This window comes from Chelonia mydas, chromosome 1, assembly GCF_015237465.2.
Source record: "Chelonia mydas isolate rCheMyd1 chromosome 1, rCheMyd1.pri.v2, whole genome shotgun sequence".
NCBI classification, from domain to species: Eukaryota; Metazoa; Chordata; order Testudines; family Cheloniidae; genus Chelonia; species Chelonia mydas.
This window is the reverse complement of record NC_057849.1, coordinates 152,252,643-152,277,097: the sequence shown is the minus strand read 5'-3', so window position 1 is coordinate 152,277,097 and position 24,455 is coordinate 152,252,643. Positions and strand designations below refer to the sequence as shown.

The 24,455-nt window shown below is 38.4% G+C and overlaps 1 protein-coding gene across 2 annotated transcripts in view; it reads left to right on the top strand.

Moving 5' to 3' along the window:
• The window catches only part of EFHC2 (EF-hand domain containing 2), an 89,851-nt gene extending 66,455 nt beyond the window's left edge, over positions 1 to 23,396 (top strand). Inside the window, exons 10-15 of one of the 2 annotated variants that reach the window (XM_007064441.4) lie at positions 2,945 to 3,141; positions 7,305 to 7,438; positions 12,162 to 12,359; positions 13,082 to 13,174; positions 19,475 to 19,580; positions 23,066 to 23,396. In XM_007064441.4, the coding sequence (XP_007064503.2) occupies positions 2,945 to 3,141; positions 7,305 to 7,438; positions 12,162 to 12,359; positions 13,082 to 13,174; positions 19,475 to 19,580; positions 23,066 to 23,161 (824 nt within the window). In that variant the 3' untranslated portion in view covers positions 23,162 to 23,396. The remainder of the gene's footprint in view (positions 1 to 2,944; positions 3,142 to 7,304; positions 7,439 to 12,161; positions 12,360 to 13,081; positions 13,175 to 19,474; positions 19,581 to 23,065) is intronic. The other variant, XM_043538111.1, reaches the window with a different exon arrangement.
• Positions 23,397 to 24,455: the final 1,059 nt, after the last annotated feature.

Below are 24,455 nucleotides of genomic sequence, written 5' to 3'. Positions count from 1 at the left end.
AATCTCCCCACTGTATTTTCCACTGTATGCATCCGATGAAGTGAGCTGTAGCTCACAAAAGCTTTTGCTCAAATAAATTGGTTAGTCTCTAAGGTGCCACAAGTACTCCTTTTCTTTTTGTGAATACAGACTACACGGCTGCTACTCTAAAACCTAGCATAAAGATAATAGCTCAAATCGAGTGGATGAGGTTACCCAGGCATAAAGTGCAGAGGATAAAGAGGAGAGGGGCCAAAGACAGAATTCGGATGTAGAGAGGGGGTAAAGAAGAGGTGGTGCCTCCAGAGGAAATACTCGAGGGAGCACTCCAAATCAAGTATCTGAAAGTCAAATAAAAGTACATGAGTTCAGAAACGCAAAGTAGAAGAGAGTTAGGAAGGATGATATGGTCAACAGTGTTGAAGGTAGTAGAAAGGTCAAGTAGGGTGAGCCTGGAAAGGTCAAGGAGGATGAAACTGAAGAAGAGAGATTTGGACTTGGCCAAGAAAAGCTAATTGGAGATTGACTCAGTCAGAGAAGCCACTGTGGAACAGAGGAGTGAAAGGAAGTACAAGCAACAGGAGGAGCTAGGATGTGAAAGGGGTTAGGGAGACAGGGTAGCAGTTGGAAAGGTGGGAGAAACTGAGGAAGATTTACTTCTCAAGATGCGGAGAAGTAGGTATGTTTGAAGGCCAAGAAAAAGAAGCTAGCTGAGAGAATCAAGATTAAGAATGAGAGAGGAGTGGTGGCGGAGGTCACAGATGGGTGAGGATAAGGGCAAAGGGACAGGGACTGAAGGAGGAGAGTGGGAGGGACACTTTGGCATAGGGAGCAAGGTCGGGCTGGAATGCGGCTAAGTAGGGGGGAAATAATGATGACTTCAGACCATCAGGAGTTAGGGAGTAACAGTAAATTGTTTTTTTTTAAATGAAAGCCTGATCATCCCCTCTTTTACTCAGATTCAATATGCTTATTTTACTCAGATTCAATATGCTTATTATTCCTATTTTAATTTTAGAAATTGATGTTAATAGGCAAGTTAAACTATTTGGAGTTGCAAAGCTAACACTAAAACCTTAAAGTTGTTCTTATTTTTCTCATTATAGCATCCTGAAAATCACAGGGGGAGAAGCAACACAATATTAATATTTTGCAAATTAGATTAGAAATTTAATTTAATTGGACATTTTGAAGCTTCTGTTGAAAAGGGGGGCAAAATCTGAGACCTATGGCTCCCCATACGGGAGACTATAACCCATTTTTCACCTCGTGTTAATACTAATCTAACAGCTGTACAAACACCTGCAAAGGCTGATCTGATCTCAGTGGAAGACTTTTTCCTTGATGTTTATTTTGAGTCTGCTTCTTGTAGATTTCCATTTGGTCATCTGCAATCCAAATTGCTCATCTGATCTCAACCTAAGGTCCTTAACCTAATGGTGTTCCTTATTGTTATTTTCATTTTTCTTTGCACTACTAGAAAAGCACTACTTTTAAACATTAAAAAAAAACAGAAAAATACATTAAGGTAAATTTCTAATTTAAACACACAGAATGAGGGAAGTGCAGTCGGGGCTGAAATTCCAATCTCATGGTGGCCAGTTGTGCTTAAGTATTGCATACATCTTCTAAAACTGTATGTTAGTCTCTATGGTGCCACAAGTACTCCTTTTCTTTTTGCGAATACAGACTAACACGGCTGCTACTCTGAAAGCTGTGTATGATCTAAAGTATCATATGTGTTGTAATACCTAGGTGAAAAGGAATGTGTTAAGTTGAGTTCCATTCTTAACTTTGAATTTTCATGCTTTATTGGGGTTTAAGCTAGACCCTGATCATTACCTTAATGTATTTTTTTCTGTCATTTTTATGATGTTAGTAAAGCAATTAAGTAAGATATCTGATCCAAACTCTTGTTTAATAAGTAGTTGGGTTTCACATTCACTTACAGTTTTGACTATAAATGGCATTTTATTACACTGTCCATCAGCCTTTTATTGGACTTACATCACTACAGAATATGTAAGACATCATAAAAAGTTACAAAAGTATGCTTTTTGGCTTTTGGTTTGAAAGGTTAGATATAAACAGGAAATGAAGCCCAGGCACTACGGAATTGGCATAGTGCACATTTAACATAGTAACATATCTTGATAAAACATAACACTTGACAGAGTGTATTTTAGAACTTGGTAAATGTGATGCAGATTTGCTGGGCATTGCAAAACTATAGTAAATCAATTCAAAAGAAAGCCTATTCCTTCTACTGTTTTACATGCTAGTCACTTTAGCTTTACAAACAATGGTACCCGGTCTGCCCTACTTGCACTTGTACTTGGCACTTAAATGTAATTTACATTTTAAAATCCCCCTATAGTATAAGTCACACAGTGCCCTTCAACCATGTGCTCAATTCCCATGATGTGAATAAAATAATTATATATGAAAACAAAATTACCATGAGGACATCAAGTTTATAAAGGAAAACAGATCAGAATTAAGTTGCATTGGAAGAGCTATCTGGGAAAGCTAGAGCTACCTCAGTGGTATGTTTTTCACATTCATAAGCTCTTAAAAAGAAGTTGAAATAATGGTAAACCAAAAATTCAGTATATATCACTAGGATGTTCTCCTTATCCAAAATTGTATTTGGCTTTCGCAGTTCAAGTGCAATTGCTTGTGTTGTATCCCTCCCAAGGATCCGAGTGCTGGTGTCTGGGTTGTGGAAACCATGAGAAGAGGCAAACTTCTGTCACATTTTCATGAAAAAAGGAAGGTGTTTGGTAGCCATTAAAAGGAGTGTCATGGAATGTGCACAGTGTAATTGTTGCTGTGGGCACTGATATAGATGGTCCTTTTCAGGAATGAGAGAGGGAGTATGGGAGATGAAACTTGAAGATGAAAACTAATATTTAAAAACAAAATAGCAAAGTACAGCTAATAATTTACAATTCTGTTCCTCCAGGGATACTTGGTGGGAAGTTCCTGGAAAGAAGTCGTATTAAGAAGCCTGGGCAGGAGCTCTTTAAGAGTGAGATATCTGAGTACTTCAAAGCTCAGGATCTGTTTGTTGGAGCCAGAGTTTGTTTCAATGGTCACAACTTTCATTTGGTGGATGCTGATGAGTATGCATTCAACTATATGGAGAAGCATGCAGATGAGGTGAATTGGGCTTTTGCTACTTTATTTTGCCTTTCAGCACTATGCATTGAGTATCATATCTATATAATTTTCTCAGAACCAAGTTTACCATGTTTCTTCACACTACAATGTGTACTGAACTATCATTATTTAATTATTTATCTTAACAATTTGATCATTTCGTTCCCCTCCGCAACGCCCCCCCCCCCCATGTGTATACAATCTCTGATCATTTGCTTTGTCACAAATATCACACATTCCCTTCACAGCTGGGGATTCAAGCTCTCAGTTGCATTGAGTTTCATGATCTGCTGACACTGGCATTGTTTTCAGAAAGGAAAGCAATAATTAGCAGAAGGAGGGGAAAAAGTGATGATACATACTTTTCCTGTGCCAGTTAATTTATATCTGGTCCTGGTAACAGAGTCAATGTTAACCAAAGCCACAAGGTATCTCATAGTTGTTCTGGCTGCGTCTTCCAACAGCAGTGGTCACATGAGGCACTAGCAGAAATAGTAACTTGGAGGAGAAGATAAAAACAAGCTGCTAAAAAGAATGGCAGGGTATTATGGGTGGACTACTGGGCTGGGTATGTTGTGGAGAAGCATACACTTACAGAGATTCTGATGAAATAACTATGATTGTAGGTGTACATATTTGGGAAGTCTTTTCTCTGAAGTGTTGAAAACATTATTCTGAAATTATTTTAAAATGTATTTGAAGAATATGTGACGTCAGGAACTCCTGAGTTCTAACCTCTGCTCTGCCATACTCACCTTGAGCAACTCCCTGAGGGCCAGATGGTGCCCTGAGGCACAGTTCTATACAAAGCATAAATTGCATTGCTTGTGGTGGAGCACCAGAAAGAAATGTGTCTCCGCTTGGCCACACTGGCAACGTGGAAGCGCTGCCACGGCTAGAGCTAGAGCTCTCTCACAGCGCTACCATCTCCACGAGGGGCATAGATACCAGCTCTGGGAGCGCGGCTCCGAGCGCTGGTGCACCGTCTACACTGGCATGTTACAGCGCTGAAACTTGCAGTGCTCAGGGGGGTGTTTTTTCACACCTTTGAGGGAGAAACTTGTAGTGCTGTAAAGTGCCAGTGTAGACAAGCCCTCAGACTCAGTGTGTCTGAGTCATTATTTCTCCAAAGCTGCCTTTCCCACAGTGGCAGGTGGGGAGGGGCAAAGAATACACGGAATCAGTCCTTAATAAGAAAGGAGATTGCCCTCCAGCCTTGTGTCCTGCCATCTTGTGGGGGTGGGGGAGGGGGGGAGCACTGTCACTCTAGTCAGATCTTTACCTATTCCCTGCCCACCTGCTCACTGAAAGGGAAGGCAGGCAAGAAGCAGCCATTCAAGGACTCTGCTGTGCCGAAGTCCCAGATCCCAGGGGCGGGTAGGCCTAACACTGTTTCATGTGGGAGGGTGGAAATCCTTATTCCACTACCTAGTCGTGGTAGAGTAGACACAATCTAGCCCTTAATGCCTTTGGGCCCCATGCACTACTCATTTGAGTGAGACAAACAGGTTTTCAGCCTCTGTTTCTTTGTAAAATAAGGGTACTAACATTGTCTACCTCACTCAGTGAAGTAAGGATTATTTGTTGTAGAGTGCTTGTTGATATAAAGTGTTTTAACTGTTATGTATTAATAAAAAAATAAATCTATATATATACCTCTTATTCCCTGCAATTTGTTTGTACTCCTAGTATCATAACCAAACTTACTCCAAAATATACAGTGCACCATTAAACTACAAATGTTCTTTGGAGCTGCTGTTTGCATTTGATTAATCCCTAAGCAAATAAATGAGATCCTAGTTTTTCAGACTAAGTGAATGCATATATCAGCATTACAATCTGCAGAATGTGAACAAGAAACGTTGAGAAAACAGCCCTTTAAAAATGAGTTTTGAAAACTATTATTCGTGCAGATAAGACTTTAAAACAGATGGTGAGAATAAGCTTTACTGTTGTACTGATGCCTAGGTGATTTATACATGGTATTTGAATACTGAATATTAGGATTAAGTATGCTTGTTCGTCACAGTGGTCCAGGGAGAGTACTTCATGCACCTCTTCAGGTGGAGTCATGTACTTCACTTACCTGAGCAAATGTAAGGAACTCCAATAAAAGTTGGAGATAAACAGATAAAAAATAAATACGTTCTAGAGGAAGAGAGTTTTAAGATTATTCTTAATCCTTTTATTTTTAAATTCAATATTTCTTTAAACTTTAGTTCTCTGTTTCCTTCCTTTGCCTTGATCACTTTCCTCATCAGTATCTGTTTTTAGAGTTGGTCAAAAAAGTTCCGACTGACCATTTCTCCATTACAAAATTCCATTGTGCCAAAACAGAAGCTTTCTGCAGAAATTTGTTGATTTTTGTTGCAATTTTGTTTAGATTTTTTTTTAAAGGCATTTTGATAAAGTTCCATTTCTATATTTTTGAAACAGAGCATTTTGATTTTCATTTTGAAATTTAGTTTATTTTTATATTATAAAAAATAAAAAAATCTGAAAAGTTATAATCAAAGGAAACATTTTGATTGATCCAAAATGAATTATTTTCAAAAATGTCATTTTGTGGCAAATTGTGAAATTGTTTGGTTTTGTTTCGATTTGGAATGAAAACAAAGTTAGACACGGAGGAATTTCCCACAAATTAGAAATTCCAGTTCCCACACAGCTCTACATATTTTAGCCAAGTTGAAGAGACTAGATGAAAGCACATTAAGGAGCTGGAAATGTGTGTCAACAAGGTACACACGGACAGATAGCCAGCCTGCCATGCACTCGTGCGCGGTAGAGTCACACTCCAGCTTGCTGTAAAGTAAGTATTCATGTAGACAAGCCCTAAGTCACAAAGTGTGCAGGTCCTGTCTAGCAAGTAGGTTAATTCAAACAGGTGATTATTAATTACAGTAAGGCCCCTTTGCGCTGCTCAGGCAATGTTACTAGGGTCTTAAGGTACACCCACTTTTAGGGCCCTTAACACAACCAGAGTGATGTGAAGAGGACTAAGAGACGCTGGACCTGACTCTCGGTTATGCTAAGTATAGCTGGGAGTTGGGCCCAACATCTCTTATGGTTAGATCCTTAATTGCCAGTCTTATCTAATTTCAATATTTGCTACTCAAAATAACATCATGTATTGAATGGGAGAAAACAGTTTTCAGCTTGTTTCATTATACTGTATGTTCTGCAGCAGAGCATGTCTGACTTTCAAGAACTTGATTCAGCATTTGTTAAATGACTGTTTATTCCAAAAAATAAAAATCAAAGTTTTATTCTTGTTGACTACACACTTTTAAGAGTAGCAAGCAAATTATGTACAGGGTTTTAACATAGCAAAGCTGAATGCTGGATTTGAAGCTTAAGTGCTCAAGTCTAATTGGAATGGCCTAATCGGGAAGAATGACACTTGTTGAAATAAATGCAAAAAGAAAAGGAGTACTTGTGGCACCTTAGAGACTAACCAATTTATTTGAGCATAAGCTTTCGTGAGAGCTCATGCTCAAATAAATTGGTTAGTCTCTAAGGTGCCACAAGTACTCCTTTTCTTTTTGCGAATACAGACTAACACGGCTGTTACTCTGAAACCTGTTGAAATAAATGTTCATCTTACGTTCTGGGAAAAATTGGTTCCTAATAGTACAATCTGTGCTGAACTTAGTGTGAATGACAAGTTTATATGACTGAGCATATACATTGGAACTGCAGTGAACTGTTCACCAAAGCGAAGGACACAAAGATTTATTTTAAATTGATCATCTGTATTTAATGAGGATTAAGTGGGATGCAGCAGTGGACAGTGAGGGCAAAGGTACTGTTTAAACTTGTGCTTTAAAATGTACCTCTAAGTGCTTTGATGTTGCATTGAAGCAAGACTGGGCAGCGTTTCAGTCACTGAAATTTAAGCTTTCTGAAGGTGTAACAGATAAGTACATTTAGTGAGATTTTAACATTTTCAGTAAAAAGCAAATTTTCCCAGCAGTTGGCTTTGTCTCAGACTCACCTAGAAAATGCTGTGATATGTACTGCACGTTTGAGAGGAGACAATGAAGATGATAATGCTTAGCAATTACACAGTGCCGTACATCTCCATAACACTGTGCATACATTAACTAAGTAATGCCTTTCTGCGTGTAATATATATTTTCTGTCCTCCCCCCTCCATTAAGTTCCCAATGGCCAATATCAGCCTCATCCTGAACAAACTGAAGGCTATAGGAGAACCTAGTTCCAGAGAGATCAAGCAGATTTTTGCAGCCACTGACCCGGAACACACCAAGGTGATGGAATATAACCCTTTCAGGTAAGAACGAGGGATTCTCAGTTTTAACATTTACTGAGGACGATTTTTGAGAAATGCACAGAGCATTGCTGTTTCTTGAAGCTCTTTGCACAATTGTGTATTAAGTGTTAAGTGATAGATGACTTGTATTTGATTTCCACTAGTTTTAGGACTTTGTGTGAAATGCAATACAATGAAAGGTTTTTCAGGTGAAATTTAAAGAAAAGGAAGTGATTCTGGCTTAGACCGAGAGAATTTTTTGAATAGCTTGGACAGCACAAATGAATGTGGCTGTTCCCTGTGGAGTTAGCCATGTGGCCACAGGAGAATAAGATCAGGACTGCACAGGCAGGGGAGTAGGTGAATGTATGGGCAGACAGGTAGGGTCAGCCAAGTCAGCTGGAAGTTCTGAAAATCAGGAAGACAACTTTGAGTTGAATTCAGAGATGGATAGGAAACAATAAGAGAGAATGGGGTTAATTCAGTCCTGATTCTTTGAGCAAGATGATAGCCTGGTCACTGAATCCAGGCCCCTTGAAGTATAGGAAACAAACTGGGAAGATCTTAAAAGAGGGGAATGTAGTAGTTCACTCAGGCAGTGATTAAAGCGTGCATAAGTATTTGAGCAGAGGTTGGATAAATGGAAGTCTGGATTCTGGCAATGATCCATTGGTGGTAATGAACAAATTTATAGGCAAGTTATATATGGAAAGGGAAATTAAATTCAGGATCAAGGCTGGCTTCAAGATTTCTGGCTTTGGGGGTAAAGAAGGGGTCTGAGCTAAAGAGAGTGGTAGTAAAGTCAAAGCTGTGGGACAGGGAAGATTGTTTTACTTAGGACTTCAGTTTTTGAAACTTTGAGTAGTAGTATATGATGATATAATCAGGAGCTTCGGAGGTAAGTTGGGTGGGTAAATGGGAAATAAAGAGATGTACCATGGGATGTCATCCATAGGGAAATGTTAGCTCAGATAGAAACTACTGATGAAATATATTAGAAGATATATAGGTGAGAAGAAAAGGGCCAAAGACAGGTCTTTGTAACACTTCATAGTAGAAGTATCAACGAAAGAAAGAAAACCCATCTTCAGTAATGAAAAATGGGTGTCTAGAGAGGTAAGAGTCATACCAGGAGAAGTCAGTGCCACTGGCATCTTCTTTTTGCTCGAGGTACTCAGGGATCGGTGTTAGAAGTTTTATTGAGATCAAATAGGAGTCAGTCCATGATCAAAGTCAAGTTATTAGACCATTAAATGCATTGAGATGGTTAGTCTTACTACTACAGTAAGAAAGGGCAAAAAACCTAGTTGATGATGTATATGTTGAAAAACCGTACTATTTGAGTAAGCAGTTTATTGCATATGCCCAGTAATCTGTTTAAAAACCAAATAACTTGATCATTAAATATTTGCTCTGGTCCCAATTCTGCACTAATTATCTGAAATATTTTGTTGTTCTCTGCCATGCATTGGTAATGTGTCAAAGTCTCTAGCACTTGTATTACCAAATTGGAGGGGCAGACTTTAGAAGGACTGACTGCACTTATGTCTAGTGGGAAAAGGTTTTTATTTTGGGAGGTGTAGCTTTTGTTACATTTAAGCTTAATGTGTAGTCTTTGAAGCCCGAATTCTGTGCCGCTGTGAACCGCCTGAGTGCTAAGCTGTTTGGGCAGGGCAGTGTGAGAGGGGCATGGAATGAGATGCATTCTCTCCCCAAGGCTGTGGAGCCACTCTGTGGTCCTTCTTTAAGCTGCGAGGCTTCAATATCCTCCTCCACAAATGTGAGAGGAGAGGAGGACTCACAAAGCAGTGGATCTTCTAGCCTCATCTCTTACATGGATCACCACAGGCCTACCTCTTCATACCTCCTGTGTGCTGAGGTGCAGAGGGCTCCTGTGGGGATGAGCTGTACCTCATAATGTGTGCCCATCACCTGCGACTGCTGGCCTTCTGAACCCCCTTGTGGAGTGGAATCCCACCAATTCTGACCGGGGAGTATCCACAGATTTGAACTATCTTAACCAGTCGTCTTGTTCCATTTTGCAATATATGCATTACTATAGAACTGCCTGGAAATATATCCACCATTCGGAGGGAAAATATTTTTATGCCAAAGCAAACAGAAAACCTCTCTGCTTCTATAAAAAGTCAATTTTTTTGAGGGAACGTATGTTTTTTATTTTATTTTTCTCTCATATGTTACTATTGCTTTTAATCTTTCACAGCATTTCACAATTAGAGGCCTTTACAAAATGCATATTTTTAGTACATGCACACACCTGCATGACAGTCTGAAGCTGTAAGGGACACTTAAGTTTATGCTCCAGTACTACAGTCTTCCTGGCTTGTCTTAGAATGAGACAAGAATTTTACTGTGCTCTGAAGTTTACAGTTCAAATATACTCCTGTCTGTCTAGTTAATGAGTCAAAATAGCTTTCTCCATAATGCACAGATCCTCTCTTGTGTACTTTTCCTCAAGCTACACTGAGAAGATACACCCTTAGATGTGATGCAGTGAAGCAGAATTCTAATTATAGCATTTATTTATTCTGTTTACAAACCCCAAATCATACAGCATAGAAAACAGGAAATAAATAAATGGAATACACAGAAAGTATCTGCAGAGGTATTGGTCATGCTATTGAGAAGCTTTGTTAAAGAGAGCAAAGAGCAGTCTGGAAAATTAAACACCCTGTCTTAGTCCTGTCCTGACCTCTGGTTTTCAGAAGGTGATATGCAGGGCCATTCACTGTGAGAGAGAAAGCAGAATCACATGGGTTTAATGAAGATGCTGCTCTTTCATCCATCTTGTGAAACAGTTTTCTTGAGCAGTTAATTATAATTTCTTCTCCGATCCTCCTAATCTCAATCTGCTTCATTCTTATAGAATGAAAAAAATAAAAGAAAAGAAAACTAAGTTACAGGGAAAATTCATGAGACAAAGTGGCTGAGGTAACATCTTTTATTGGACTGACTTCTGTTTGGTGGGAGAGACAAGCTTTCGAGCCACACACAGCTCCGTGTGGCTTGAAAGCTTGTTCCTCTCACCAATAGAAGCTGATCTAATAAAAGATCCTACTTCACCTACCTTGTCTCTCTAATTTCCTGGGACCCACACAACTACAACTATACTGTACAGGGAAGATTCAGGTTACTTGACATTGTTTCCTGGCAGGAGAAGTCAATAAAATTCTGAGTTGAAATTTTGGGTCTTCAGCACTATTCAGATTATAGTAACCCTAGAAAGTCCCTTAAATTCCAAAAGAGAAAATAATGTCATCTGGTGAAATCTTTGGTGCTTTGATTGTCATTGTCTGAGTTGAGAAAACATATGGAAGGACTTATTTAGATCCTAATCCTGCAAAGATTTAAGTGTGGATGTAAAGTTGTGCATGTGAATAGACTCACTGAAGTCAAAGTGACTACTCATATGTGTAAGGTTATGCGTATGCTTAAATCATTGAAGGGTCTGAGTCTTAGTCGTAAGCCGTTTGGGGTGGGGATAGTCCTCTACGATGGTAGTATAGTGGCCAGCACAAAGGCCTTCAATTTTGATTGGGGCCTCTGAGCATTACCCGTAAAACACATAATAACAAGGGAGGGACCAAGCTTTGGTATAGTGTTGTATTTCATGGTAGGCATTCAATTCAAATGCAAATGCTCAGTTTGCCTGTGTCTGGAAATCAGATTTATCTGGAGCTCTGTATACCTTGTCCTCTCCTGATATTCATCTCCAGTCGTTGTAAATAAAGGGTCTTTCTGCGTTACTTAGTACAAGTCCAGCTCACAGTGAACCAGCTGAATCAAAGCAGAGAGTACATTGTGTTCAGTATCCTTCAGTGGATAGCTCTGAGAATTTAGACTTCACAGGCCCTGGATTGACACCTTTATTTGGGCAGGGCTCCCCAAAAAGCAAATCATTTAAACGAAACAAATAAAACAATCGTTAAATTTGTGGTAGAGTTGTGTGTGTGTGTGTGTGTGTGTGTGTGGGAGGGGGGCAGTATGTATTTGTGTTATGAATTAATTGTTGACTATTAAGGGCTACATTGTCAGAGAACTGTGCAAGGTTTAGCCATGCACCATGCTCCTGACATCTCTCTGCCCAGCTCCTTGTTTTTTTATCCATCTGCCAATCAGAGCTTCTGGGGTGGGGCCAGCTTTCACAGCACTTCCTCTGTGCTGGGGAGTGGAACTTCACACCTCTCCCCCATTTGCGTGCCTAGCTCTGTGTCTCTGTCCTTTTGGCACTATCCTCGCCTGTTTCCCTATTTTCTGTATTTTCTGTGTACGTGACATAAGTGCAGTTGCGTTGCTAGCTCATAGTCTACAAATATCTGATCAAGTAGGGTGGAAGATGAAATAAGATCATGTACAGTAGTTGGACATAGACAATCACACAATAAATACTGTCTTCAGTATGACTCCAATAGGACATTGCTGTGGAAAGGTACTTCAAAGATTACAAAGATTTGTATAGGACCAGCATTGTGCGAGGTATTTTACAGATCGGTAGGAAGAAATGGTCTCTTCCCTAAAGAGTTACAATTTAGGTAATTCCTAAAACAGTTTCTTGAGTAGTGTTGAGTTCACGTTAAACTATATGGACTTAATATCAGCACCACAAGTTGAGCATAGTTCATCACCTAATTTCACAGAACTCTTAATTACATTAAATACTCTGCTTTAAATTGACTGTTTTGCTTATTTTTGTCTATTTAATTTATTTGTTTCTTGCTAACAGAAATTTGATGGTGAATATCGCTGGTGAAAAATTGTCAGAACATGAAATTATGACTATTGGACGTTATTACAGCGTGCAAAATGAGTTTGAAATGGACATCAACTTCCTTCTTGCAGTGGCTCAAGAACAGCTAAAGAAAAATAGCTTTGAGTATTTCGGACAACTGTCTGCTACCTTTGTATACAATGACCGTGAAAAGTAAGGTTTCTGTATTTAATGCAAGCTAATAATTGACTCCTTTTTTTTTAAAGCTGGTTCACAATTTGATAAAACTCTATTTGGAGACCCAGGTTCTGTCTCTCTCTTGCCTAGCATATCATATGAATACATTCAAAGGATTTGGTTTCTGGTAGGAGCCATGTGAGGATGGATGAGAACTAGACTGCTTCTCTGTCCTCTTTTTTTTTCCTTTCTGATTTGCTGATGGAGTCTCCATCATTTCAAATGTATTGAGTAGCCTGTGAAATAGTTATGTTCCTGGTCCTGTCACCATAGAAAAACTTTTTTTTTTAAATCTTGGAGGAAAAATAGACATTTATCAAAAATAAAAAACCTGGGATTTTTAGTCATTTCAAAATAATCACTTACATAAATTATTTGTCCTTCGGGTTTTGTGGATCATAGATTTAGAATTAGAAATCTGTAAACGTATACCTTCCACTTGTAGTATACATGTGTCTTAAATACTTTAGGGGAAGAGGGCTGTGTGTGTAAAGTGTTGATGTTTTTCCTATTATGCAAAAGTGAAGTTTTGTGAAATCTGATTTTCATTTTTACCCTTAGATTTTCAACAAGTTTTATATTATTTCCTTATTCACAAAAACATGCATTTGAAATATACATTTTGCTTCCATATTGTTAAACCTGTGAAGACAGACAACATGAAGGACATTTTTTCATTTCATTTTATATTTGTGCAGATGTGGGTTGCTGCCCCATGAGAAATGCAGGACTATTTGCAAGTCCTTCAGATTGCCAGTGGCTGATGATCTTCTGCGAGCTTTACTGACCATGTAAGTCATAGCCAGATAAAGTGCTGTGTGTGAGTACAAGTCACTTGCACTGTAATGTAATGTATGTTTAATGGCAGGTGAGTATTTAACGTAAATTGTAGAAATATTTCCTAAGAATTTCAGCAGTTCACAGAATTGTGTATATGCTATTGTGCTGATTCTTTCCATGCATTTCTTTGAGTCTTCATATTGGTAAACATTTGCAATTCACAAGGAAGAGAATTGCAGCATTTTTGTCATTTTTGGTTGGCAGAAAAAATCACCTAGGCTATGTATGAATACTATGATTGAATAAGCTTACAAGAATTAACCACTAATGTTTATTGTCTGGGATAAATGGGTGGAGAATTCCCATTTTTACATTCACTTTCTCCGTGTATTGGTTTGAGGAAAAAACATAGTATCTCAAGAAGGTACACTATATATGATCTGAGAAAGATGCCATGATGAATAACGTGGAAAAGTTCATGAATCAAATAGATGGTATCACTATAGATACAACAGTCCTTCTTTGTTACTCCTATATTACTCTTGGTGTTGTTCTTACCTGAAATATATATTTTAAGTTTTTTAGAAAAGGGAGAGAAATTATTGGCAAAAGCAGAATTTACATAATAGTTTCAGTATTTTTTCTTGGAGTGTTAATTTGGTTGTACATATATTCTTTGAAGTAGAATTCTTGATCAGCTACACTGATCAGAACAAGAACAGAAAAGCACAAATGTTCAGTGCCCTTGTGTCAAGACTCTAGAGGGCAGAGTTCACAATAAAAACAGGTTTACCAGTTGGTGATCTGAACACTCATCACAGATTGCTAGGCCTCCACAGAATCATAGAAATGTTGGGCTGGAAGGGACCTTGAGAAGTTATCAAGTCCAGCCCCCCTCTTTGAAGCAGGGCTAAGCCAACTGGCCAACAGTCTAGTCTGAGTTTTAGAATATGGTCTTTGGTCTCTTTTTTTCCCCTACTAGAAATCATTAAGAAAATTATTTTGAGAATATGGAGACCTCTTAACATCATGTCAAAAGCAGAAGGAGGTCTTATTTCTTGTCAGGAATAGATGCTTTCATGCATGCAAGCTTCTAGCTTTTAGCAGAAGTTCAATATATGCTTCAGGGATTTACCATTGAATGACAGGATTCTGTTCAAACAGGAAGGTGAGGGAAAGTTTGACCACCTTTAAATCCTTAATGCCCAAATCTAGCCCTCTACACTTCACCAAGCTCACATGACACTGCTTGGGGGAGAAATCTTTTAAAGTCACTCTTTACCTGCAAGTCTGCCTTAAGAAACCTAAGGCACCATTGTTTTTAAGCCCAGTTTGTCTATGCACCAAAAGCATTCAGAGGAGTTCCCTGTGGTAGCCAGATGGATGACTTCTACAAATTGCTGGCCATTCATCACTTCTGACGGTTGGGTCACAAGCATTAGTCAAAAGACGTATAAAATTCATTTTTTTAGAACTCCCACAAAGCTGTCCAGCAGAAAAAGTGCATCGGGACAATTGGCATTTAGAGTTAGAATTCTCATAGTCTCAAAGACTGTGATTGAATAGATGCAACTAGAGGAGGAATGAAGTGGAGTTTTCCTTTATTTACTATCTAACACCGAAGAAGAACTGGCAGACCTGATACATCATAGGCTTCAAAAATAAATGTGTCTTGTTTGGCATGAGGGAAAGCTTTTGAAAGTTGACAGCCTCTCTTATAAGGGAGGGCTGAATGGAGTCAGCTTCAAAACCAAAAATCCACCAAACCCCTTTCATTTAAAATTATTATTAAAATAATATACAATCTTAGAGGACAAGGAGGAGGCTTAATATCTATTGCAAGATCATTTCATTCCAAAAGTTGCTTTATATGATAAAGGACTGCGAGTAATTTGAGTGATAAGATAAAGATTCGTTGCATTGAAAGATCTCAGTGTGTACAGCAAGTCCTTACATTACAGATAAGAGGAAAGTATTTAAATTCTTAAACAAAGGCTTGTGTAGTTGATACCACTTAAGCAAGGATGTGTATTTAATAGTGACTTGTGTTTATTTGGGTTTGTGGTCAGGAAAATGTTTCCTGTAACGGATTTAATTGGAATTAATTTCCATTTTATTGGGAGGCCTCAAACTCTACCTTGCAGGTAATAGGAGTGTTTGAAGAATATTTAGTATCTTGTCCCTCCATCCCCCCATTTATCATGAAGTTTGAACAGCCATGAAACATCTAACATAGTAGCATTGCTGCTGATAAGCCAGTTTCACTTCTGGAAAGTCTACTGTTTAATCTAAAGCAGTGCCACTTATCACTGATGTCCCTTCACCTATTTTTATGGATGAGGAAAAATTTGATTTTTATTTCCCTGGGTATTTCTAATGAACATTTCTGAATTTATTAAATGTATTAAGGAGGAAAATAAGGCAAATCCCACAAACACAGGCAACTTTAGCTACTGTATTAGCTGGGGGTATATATCCTACAGCTTGCAGTTTTTTTCTAAATAACTTATTGTTAACTTTTAATTTTCTATTTAAAAAGTAATACCCATAAATATCTATTATTTGACATTTGTATATAATGCCGCAGGTGTCGGTGGCTCTTATCAAACAGAGGAAGGATTTAGGCCACATTGAAGTAAATAGGAGTTTTGCTATTGGCTTCAATGAGCCCAAGATTTCACCCATGATTTCTGTTCCAAGGAGCATCCCAATCTAAGCAAGTGAAGAGAGAATCTTGGCCAATAATGTCAAGTTACAGTGCATTGAAAGTACTAAGGCAATTCTTAGTGTCTCATTGGTATAAATATATTTTTTAAAATTACAGAGCAGGTGCAGATTTTTTACCATGATGTATTAAGATATGCAGAGACTTCCTATTTGTTTCTACCAGTAAAATGCAACATTTATTATAGCATTTCTTTAAGTTTATGCAAACATACAAGGAACAATGAGCTTGTTTAATACACAAGCACAATTAAAATGCTTGAAAAATAAAATTTTGTATTTTGAAATAGTTGGTATTTTCTTTTGATCCTATTTTTATTTATTCACTGTGCACCTAACAGTGCACTAATAGGCAATTAAAAAGGGCTTACAAACTAAATAGGGACATGGCGAATGAGGAAAGATAAAATGGAGGAAAGGAAGCAGGGAGAGGGAATGTACGACAAAGGTTTCAAATATAAGATCATGAGTTAGTTCGTCTGTATTGCACGCAGCTTGTGGCTTTAAAAAAAATGGTAAATTTTATGCTAAATAATCGCTGTGGAGGACACATCTGGGTGGTTTCTCTCAGCCCTGCTGCTGTGAGGTGGTTGTGGTGGGCTTCTAGGGCAGATGGAGGCTTGGCAGCTGTGACTCAGGAAAGCCTGTGGGGGCAGCTGCCAAGCTGGGGAGGGCTGGAGCGGGTGTGCCTCTGGAACCTAATATCCCAAGTGGTTGCTCCTTGTGCCAGGAGGCCCACACACCGTAACTCCAAAATTTACTGTAATCCCTATATGGGATGCAGTGATGAACATTCAGTAGAAGAGTGCATACATCAAAGACTAACTTTATGCAAACTAGATGCATTTTGAGTAGAGCTGTGGAAAATGCAGCACCTTCAGGTTGCCGCTGTTTGCTGGCTGTTTTTTAGTTCCATTGTATAACCCCCAAGTTTCCACATGTGTATGAGCCAACACACAACGAAACCGTTACGGTTTGCTTCAATTTTAATTTGAACAATGCAAAACTGTTAATTTGTTTTTACATGGTACCACCCCGAGGGTCACACATTCCTCTGAGCACCCCACCTCCCCTGGCTTAACAGAAAGAGGGAGAAGACATTCAGGCATCTTTGATCCTCAGAAGGGCCAGAGCAATGAGATTTGGGCCAGAATAATTCTGTCCCTAGAACTTCCCTCCCACAACAGGCCAAGACCTCTCTGTTTTTTTGCTATCTCTTGGTGCGTGAGCCCTTGTGACTTTTACCCAGAAACCTATCCTCAAAACTCTGTACATTTTGGGGGTGCTATGCTCCCTCCAGGAGGGTAGGCATAATTCCCCATCCACACCAAAAAAGATCTTGAGGCAGACGGCAGGACTCAAAAGGCTCCCCTGGTCATCCTGCCATACTCTCTCTCCAGCCCAATGTGTTTGGCACCTTAGACACACCTGTCTCTACTGTGGCCTTAAGGAACTCGCAGGTACCAATATTTAGAACTTAACTTTTTACAAACATTTTTTTGGTTTTTCTGTTCCCTATGACAGACAGGTAGTGTGGTATACATTTGTTAGGTACATGCTAATCAGTATATTTACCACAGGTTAGCCACCAACATTACTCAGCTCATACTGACCAGTTGTACAAACCAGCTTGTGTTAGTCCTTTAATCTTTCCCTGTAACCAACTTAAACACTTATTCATACCCAGAATATACAGAAGCTATCAAACAAACTGAAGTTGCAGCACAGCCATACTCAACAAATATTCCGTTAAGTCAAAGTGACATAGCCCTTTCTATGGCTATCAGATTAACATTTTAATAAAGTGTTTTTCAAAACAAAGGAACTTAAGCTCTGTAAATATTGCTATCTAGAAAAAGAACACTTGGGTTGCAACTTTCCTGGCTGGAAAAAAAACATTTGTAAAAAGGTTGAGTCATTCAGCACTACATTCTTATAAATTGATAAAGCAGGCTTCTACACGTTGGGGTATTCCAAGGTGAACACATTCTGCAGAGGCCACAAACAAGAGCTATCTGTCTTCTGCCAAAGAAAGAAGAAAATTGTTCTCCAAGTGTTGTGGGGAGGAATGATTCTTAAACCATATTCTAACCTCAAATGCTTTGATGATGATCTAGAGCTAAACTAAAGGGGGACAAGGTGTCACATGATCTTAGTTGTCTCCTTTTGGAAGAGGCAAATCTAACTTCCTTTATTACTGAAAAGCATTATAGTATCTACTCATATTAACTCTGATCATTCAAATGTAGGGCATCTCTTTCCAGGCCATCTAGTACCTTTGACTCCAAACTCATAACTCAGAAATAGGGCATCTCCTTATTCAAATTCACTTGTGTAAGCAGGTGCAGTCCATGCGAGTCAAGGGCTTTGTAGCCACCTACTATATACCAGTATGAATTTGGAATATTTTCAAGCCACTTTTACATAGCTGCCTAAATATGGATTTAGGAGCTAATTGTCATCACCCAGGCTTGAAAATTTTCACTCTAGTTAAGGGTACTAGTTCAGAGACGGCATTCTTAGCTGATCAGGGTGCTTTCACAGTCAGATCAAAGGACTTTGGCCCCAATCCAATGCTTGTGGAAGTCAGTGGGAGTCACTGGATTGCACCTATACAGTCTTAGATGAAAGTGGTCCAGTATAGGTTTAAGTAATTAAATTCTTTCACTTTTCCTGTATATAAAAAAACTGCTCCGTTAACCTGTAGAACTCTAAGTCTGTGCTGTGGATTATATCTTGACTTTCCACAAACCAGCAAAAGGCCAACCTATACTGAGAACATACAACTTCAAAGGGTCTAATTAATGAAGTTTTAGGATGTCAACATAATGTAGTACTCTAACTTTTTCTTCAGAGGGTTGAAAGCAATACTACAGGTTGGTAATAAAAACAAATCACATGTCATAAGGCTTATGAAATTCAATGTGTGTGCACCATAGATCATATTAAAATAATATGTGCAATCAAAGGTTAATGCCAGTCAACTTTTATGGCACATACTTCCTACTTTTTGATTAAGAAGCAAGCATTTGTCCTGCTATACTCAGCACTGGTGATCGCAAAATGGGTGCCCAGGGCATTTTGGATGGGTGCTTATTTTTATGAAAGGATTATAAATCAAAGTAGCAAAATAAACCAGATCAGCTGTATTTTCGTGTGTCTATAGCACCAGCAGGTTCTCTTCTAGACATAAAGACAGGATTTTACAGGGTGCCTCCAAGAACATTTTCACTCCTTATCCCAAAACTATAAGGCTGCCACTGATCATAACATTCGTTTATTGAAGAAAAATTGGTTAATAGTAATGTTTAAAAAATTGAAATGAGTTGAACTCTCATACACTTTAAAGACAATGAAAAGTCTTATGTGACAGACAATAATGAAGAGTAAAGTTTTATATGAAGTGTAATATATAGAACAATAGAGAGACATATTCTGCAGAGTCTTCTCCTTAGCCAGTTGTCCATTTTCTATATTTTTGAAATTAATTATCAAATATGCAATTTGTTGTGTGATGTAAAATATGACAAAGTATATTAAAATAGGTAACAATTGAATCAAAATATATATAAATATTCTGCTTTTAGGTTTGAAGATGGCAAGGAACAAGTAGATTATAAGAAGTTTGTCAATGGGCTGAATTGGAGAGAGAATCCAGTTCCGACTTTCCAGACAATAAAGGTTCCTATAAAGGTAAAGTTAAGACGTTTAAAACAAAACAGCAGTGCACAAAACTTGAAAGCTCCTTTCCTGCTGCCGCTGCTGTCATTAAGTCAAAACATATTAACACCATTGATTTATCCAACAAAGAATATCTGGGACTCGATCTTTATGGATCTTGTCTGGGTTTTTTGAGCAGTTTGTTTCTGTGGTGAGGTATTGGGCGAAGCAGAGAACCAGTGTAAAGCAGGGAAACTCTGTAACTCTTTTATGCACAGTGGATGCCACATCTCTAATGGATTTCTAGGGAAATATAGGAAGGAAAATGGCTGTGCTCTCCTGTGAACAAGGGCATAACTATCAGGTGCTCACACTTTCTATTACACAGACCTTATGTTCAGAAGTCACAATTATCAGGAAAGTCTACAAATTCCACTGACTCTGCAAAATGTAACAACAATTGCCTGTAACTTGGTGGAAACTTGCACAGAATACACCACTTCCGTGGTAGGTAGTGGGAGTAGCATGGAGAAATCAACTAATATGTCTCTCTCAGCCTAGTACTTAGAGTCAGTAAAAATGTCATGTCAGCAAACGGCAAAGATTAATCTGACCTGGCTGTCGTGTGCTGGTGTGAGAATAGAATGGTTTAAAATAGAATTGTGCATAAGCCAGTCAAATTGACTTTTTTTAAAAATGTCACAGCAAAGAAATCCAAAGCGTCTTAGCGCACATATAACATCGCTTTTCTGACCCAGCCCTTGACGGCTGATATTGAATGTGTTTCATTTAGTCTCCTCTGCTTCTGCTGGTTTAGAAGCATAGGGTTCACTGCATTTTAAATTCAGCTGCTGCATATTTTCACCAGTGATATACAAGTGCTGTGTTTTCATCCTGACAACATACTGGCTTCACTACTTGCTCACGCTTCTGGAGCCTATAAAACTGTCTATAGGGGCTAGTGAGGGCACAGTGCTGCTGAGTTGCTAAGATTTCCTGGGTGTCATTTTCTTGGATTCCTTAATTCAGAAAAATTTTCTTGTATGCCTCTAAGCAAGATCCTGTACATATTTTTACAGCATCCACATTATACTGGATATGTTTTCAGATTTTAAAAGTGTGTGCTCCAGGTTTTGATGAGGGCACTTGTCAAACAGGGAGTTCAGAATTCTACTCAAAGCTATTACTCAATGATTATGTTGTGATAGCATCCAGTGATGCTCATCAGGATTAGGGCACTGTTGTACTAGGTGCTGTGCAAACAGAGGTGGATGCAGTTTCTGACCCAAAGCACTTACAAAACTACGAGGATGGGCACCATGTGAGGGGGGGATGTGTGTGTGAAAGAGGCAGAAAAATATACAAATATGTTGGCTCGTTATTTATTTCATATTTTTCTCCTAGCTGTATTGGCTGCCTGCCCAACTGCCTCATTGAGCACTGACGGATTTCTTGTAGGTGGTGTGCCTGAAGTGAATCTTGAAGAGGGGGTGGAGGACCTGCGTGGTAGTGAGGAGAGGCAGTGTGCTGTTTGTAGTCGTAATAAGCCAGTCAGTGGCTGTGATCACAGTTTGCCACTTTGCCTCACTGTTATCAGATGACAGTGTTTTGTAGGCATCATGGCAGAGGTGATTTGAGGGAGGATTGGTTTTATGGATTTTGACAGGGAATTTCTTCAGTGTCCATGGGACAGCAAGGGAGAAAAGACAAAGGCACTTGTGAACCAAGAAGTCAGTTAGGATTGGCATCTTAAGAGGAACAAAGGCTGTGATCAATATAATAAAATATCAGGGATAATTTGGGCAGGGTTATACTGTAAAGGTCAGGAAAAGACATTTGTGTTTGCAGTGGAGCCAGTGGAGGTGCTTACAGAAAGTGAGCTGACAGAGCTACAGGCTAGGAAGACCATCTTAGTGGCAGCAGAGTGAACGGACTTAAGGGGAGCAAGGTTGCAGACAAGACCAAAAAGATGGAAGTTGTTGGTTATATTCTTATTTTATTATTTGCATTAACGTAGTGCCTTGGAGCCTCAGTCCTGGACCAGGACTCCATTGTGCTAGGCACTTTGCAAACACAGAACAAAAAAAACCTGCCCCAAGCCACAGAGGTGTATTCAGTTATCCACTAGATAGGAGAATCACTTCTGCATTCATTGTTTAAAAAAAAAAAAAAAGGCTGGAAATTACATAACATACTGATTTCAGAGTAACAGCCGTATTAGTCTGTATCCACAAAAAGAAAAGGAGTACTTGTGGCGCCTTAGAGACTAACCAATTTATTTGAGCATAAGCTTTCGTGAGCTACAGCTCACCTCATCGGATGCATTCAGTGGAAAATACAGTGGGGAGATTTTACATACACAGAGAACATGAAACAATGGGTGTTGCCATACACACTGTAACGAGAGTGATCAGTTAAGGTGAGCTATTACCAGCAGGAGAGGAAAAAAAACCCTTTTGTAGTGATAATCAAGATGAGCCATTTCCAGCAGTTGACAAGAACCTGTGAGGAACAATAGGGGGGAATCACTTGATTATCACTACAAAAGGTTTTTTTTCTCTCCTGCTGGTAATAGCTCACCTTACCTGATATCTCTCATTAAAGTGTGTATGGTAACACCCATTGTTTCATGTTCTCTGTGTATATAAAATCTTCCTACTGTATTTTCCACTGCATACATCCGATGAAGTGGGTTTTAGTCCACAGAAGCTTATGCTCAAATAAATTTGTTAGTGTCTAAGGTGTCACAAGTACTCCTGTTTTTATAACATACTGAGATATCCTGCACTATAGTAAATGAACAAACAAGTTAGTAAATTATGTCCAAATTGGCTGTGGTGGCATTATTTATCCAATTTATTATTTTGTTGGTTAGCTGTAATATATAATAATGAATTTATTTTAGATGAGTACATTTTAATGAAAAGATGAGTAAAGAAAAGAAGAAAGAGAAGATACCAAAGGGAATGTAAATCCTTTTATTGATTCTTTGACTTTCTCAGCTGAATCTTTATCCGAGCTGTGGTTTAATATGCACGACAGTAATTTTGTCTAGGTGTAAGATGATTATATTTGACAAACCAAAATTTCAGTTTGTATTCTTACTCAGTGATGTAGTCCTGAAGTTTTGATCTTCTAACTTACATTTCTTCTTTGTTTTGTCTACTCGTTTGAAAGCTGACAGTTCCTACAAAATGTCTTGTTCTCTTAGCTGACCTCCATGTCTTTGAAGTATAGTTGTGTGACTGAACAAAACAGTACATGCCAGTCTTTGATTTTTAAAAAAAATTGTGCAGAAGTGGAGATGATGGGATATTTTTAATAAAACCTTCAGTAGCATTGATCAAAAGCAACACCACCATATTCTTTAGGAAGATATGCTTTACACGTTTGTTTTTTTCACAGGTGATTTGCATGTAGAAATGAAATAACTTGCTTAACATTATTTTGTGACATTTCTAGTTATTTCTGTTTTCAAAACGGAGTTCTAAGTTTGTCCTCTTGTTTATCACTTTCAGTATGAAGATGACTGGAGTGGGCAGCCACCATCCCTTCCAGTGAAAAGAATCAAATATTTACCCCTAATAGAGGATGTTTTTGGCACTGAAGAATAATCTGGTCTATGCAGGTCACTTCTTTTGAATTACTGTTGCAACTTCACCAAGAGTGTCTGGACAGATACTGTAAACTTTCGTTAAAAAATAAAAGAATCACAGATATAGATTTTATTGAATTTAAATTTCTTACTCCAATGTAGAAATATAGTTCATGTATTTTTGTAATTCTTTCAAAATACAAAGTACTGTACTGTAAGTACATGAGCACAATTAAAAATATCCTTTAAACTGATCTTCATGTTTGCTTATATGTAGAATGCACAAATATTCAGAAATCTTACAGTGAGAATCAAATGTAGCAAAGCGTGACTGACCCTAAACCATTCTCATGTGCAAACAAACGAAAATTATCACTGACAACATTAAGTCAGACTATATCAGCACAATAATTTAATATTCTCTTCAATTTTTTTTTCATGCTGCTTAGTTTTATATTGATGTATCCCTGCTGAATCTTAAGTGTTGTTTATGTCAAAGCCAGTTAGTTTATGGAGGGGTTCTAGCACAGCATAACATTTCCTGGTATCAAAGATAATTACAGCCTACCAATATAGAAGTAAATATCTTGCAGTGTAACACAGAAACTCTGAGCTCTTGATTTTTGCTTTACATACATCCTAAATCGATAGACGTCAAAACTTGTTTGGGGAATCTGTGTGAAATGAATTGGTGGTTTTAGTCCAGTCTTAGTGAACAGGTGTCCTCAGTGTAAAACTGCACTTTCCCAACTGAAACAAATTGATACCCTGCTTATCGTTCAAGATTGTGATGATTAAGTGGAGTTCCTGTCAGTACTTTGTACGTATGTAGCACTGTACGAGTTCAAAGCCATGTTTAGACAGGAATTCCTTCATTATCACTACACCCCTGTGAACTGGTAAGTATTATTCCAGTTTAAGAAGGGTGGGGAAGCTGGGTCAGAGGCGTGGAGGGACTTGCCCAAGGCAATAGTGAGTCAGTAGAAGAACCGGGATTAGAACTTAAAAGATCCTGACTCTCAGCTCTGCACTAGTATTTTCTGGTTACTTTTGTGAAATTATTAAATTCTTTGGTTGAGGATGACAGGTTTTTATCTCAAATTGCAATTCAAGGAGAAAGACAAGTGCTTAATTTAGAAAGCTTAATTTAGCTTATTTTATGATTCTGTATTACAAACAAGTTTAATAGATTATTTAAATCAGATTTGTTTTGTGGTCATACATTTTAAACACAGATTAGACTCCATAATGTCATAGATTCCAAGGCCAAAAGGGGCCATTGTGATCATCCAGTCCAACGTCCTACAGGCCAC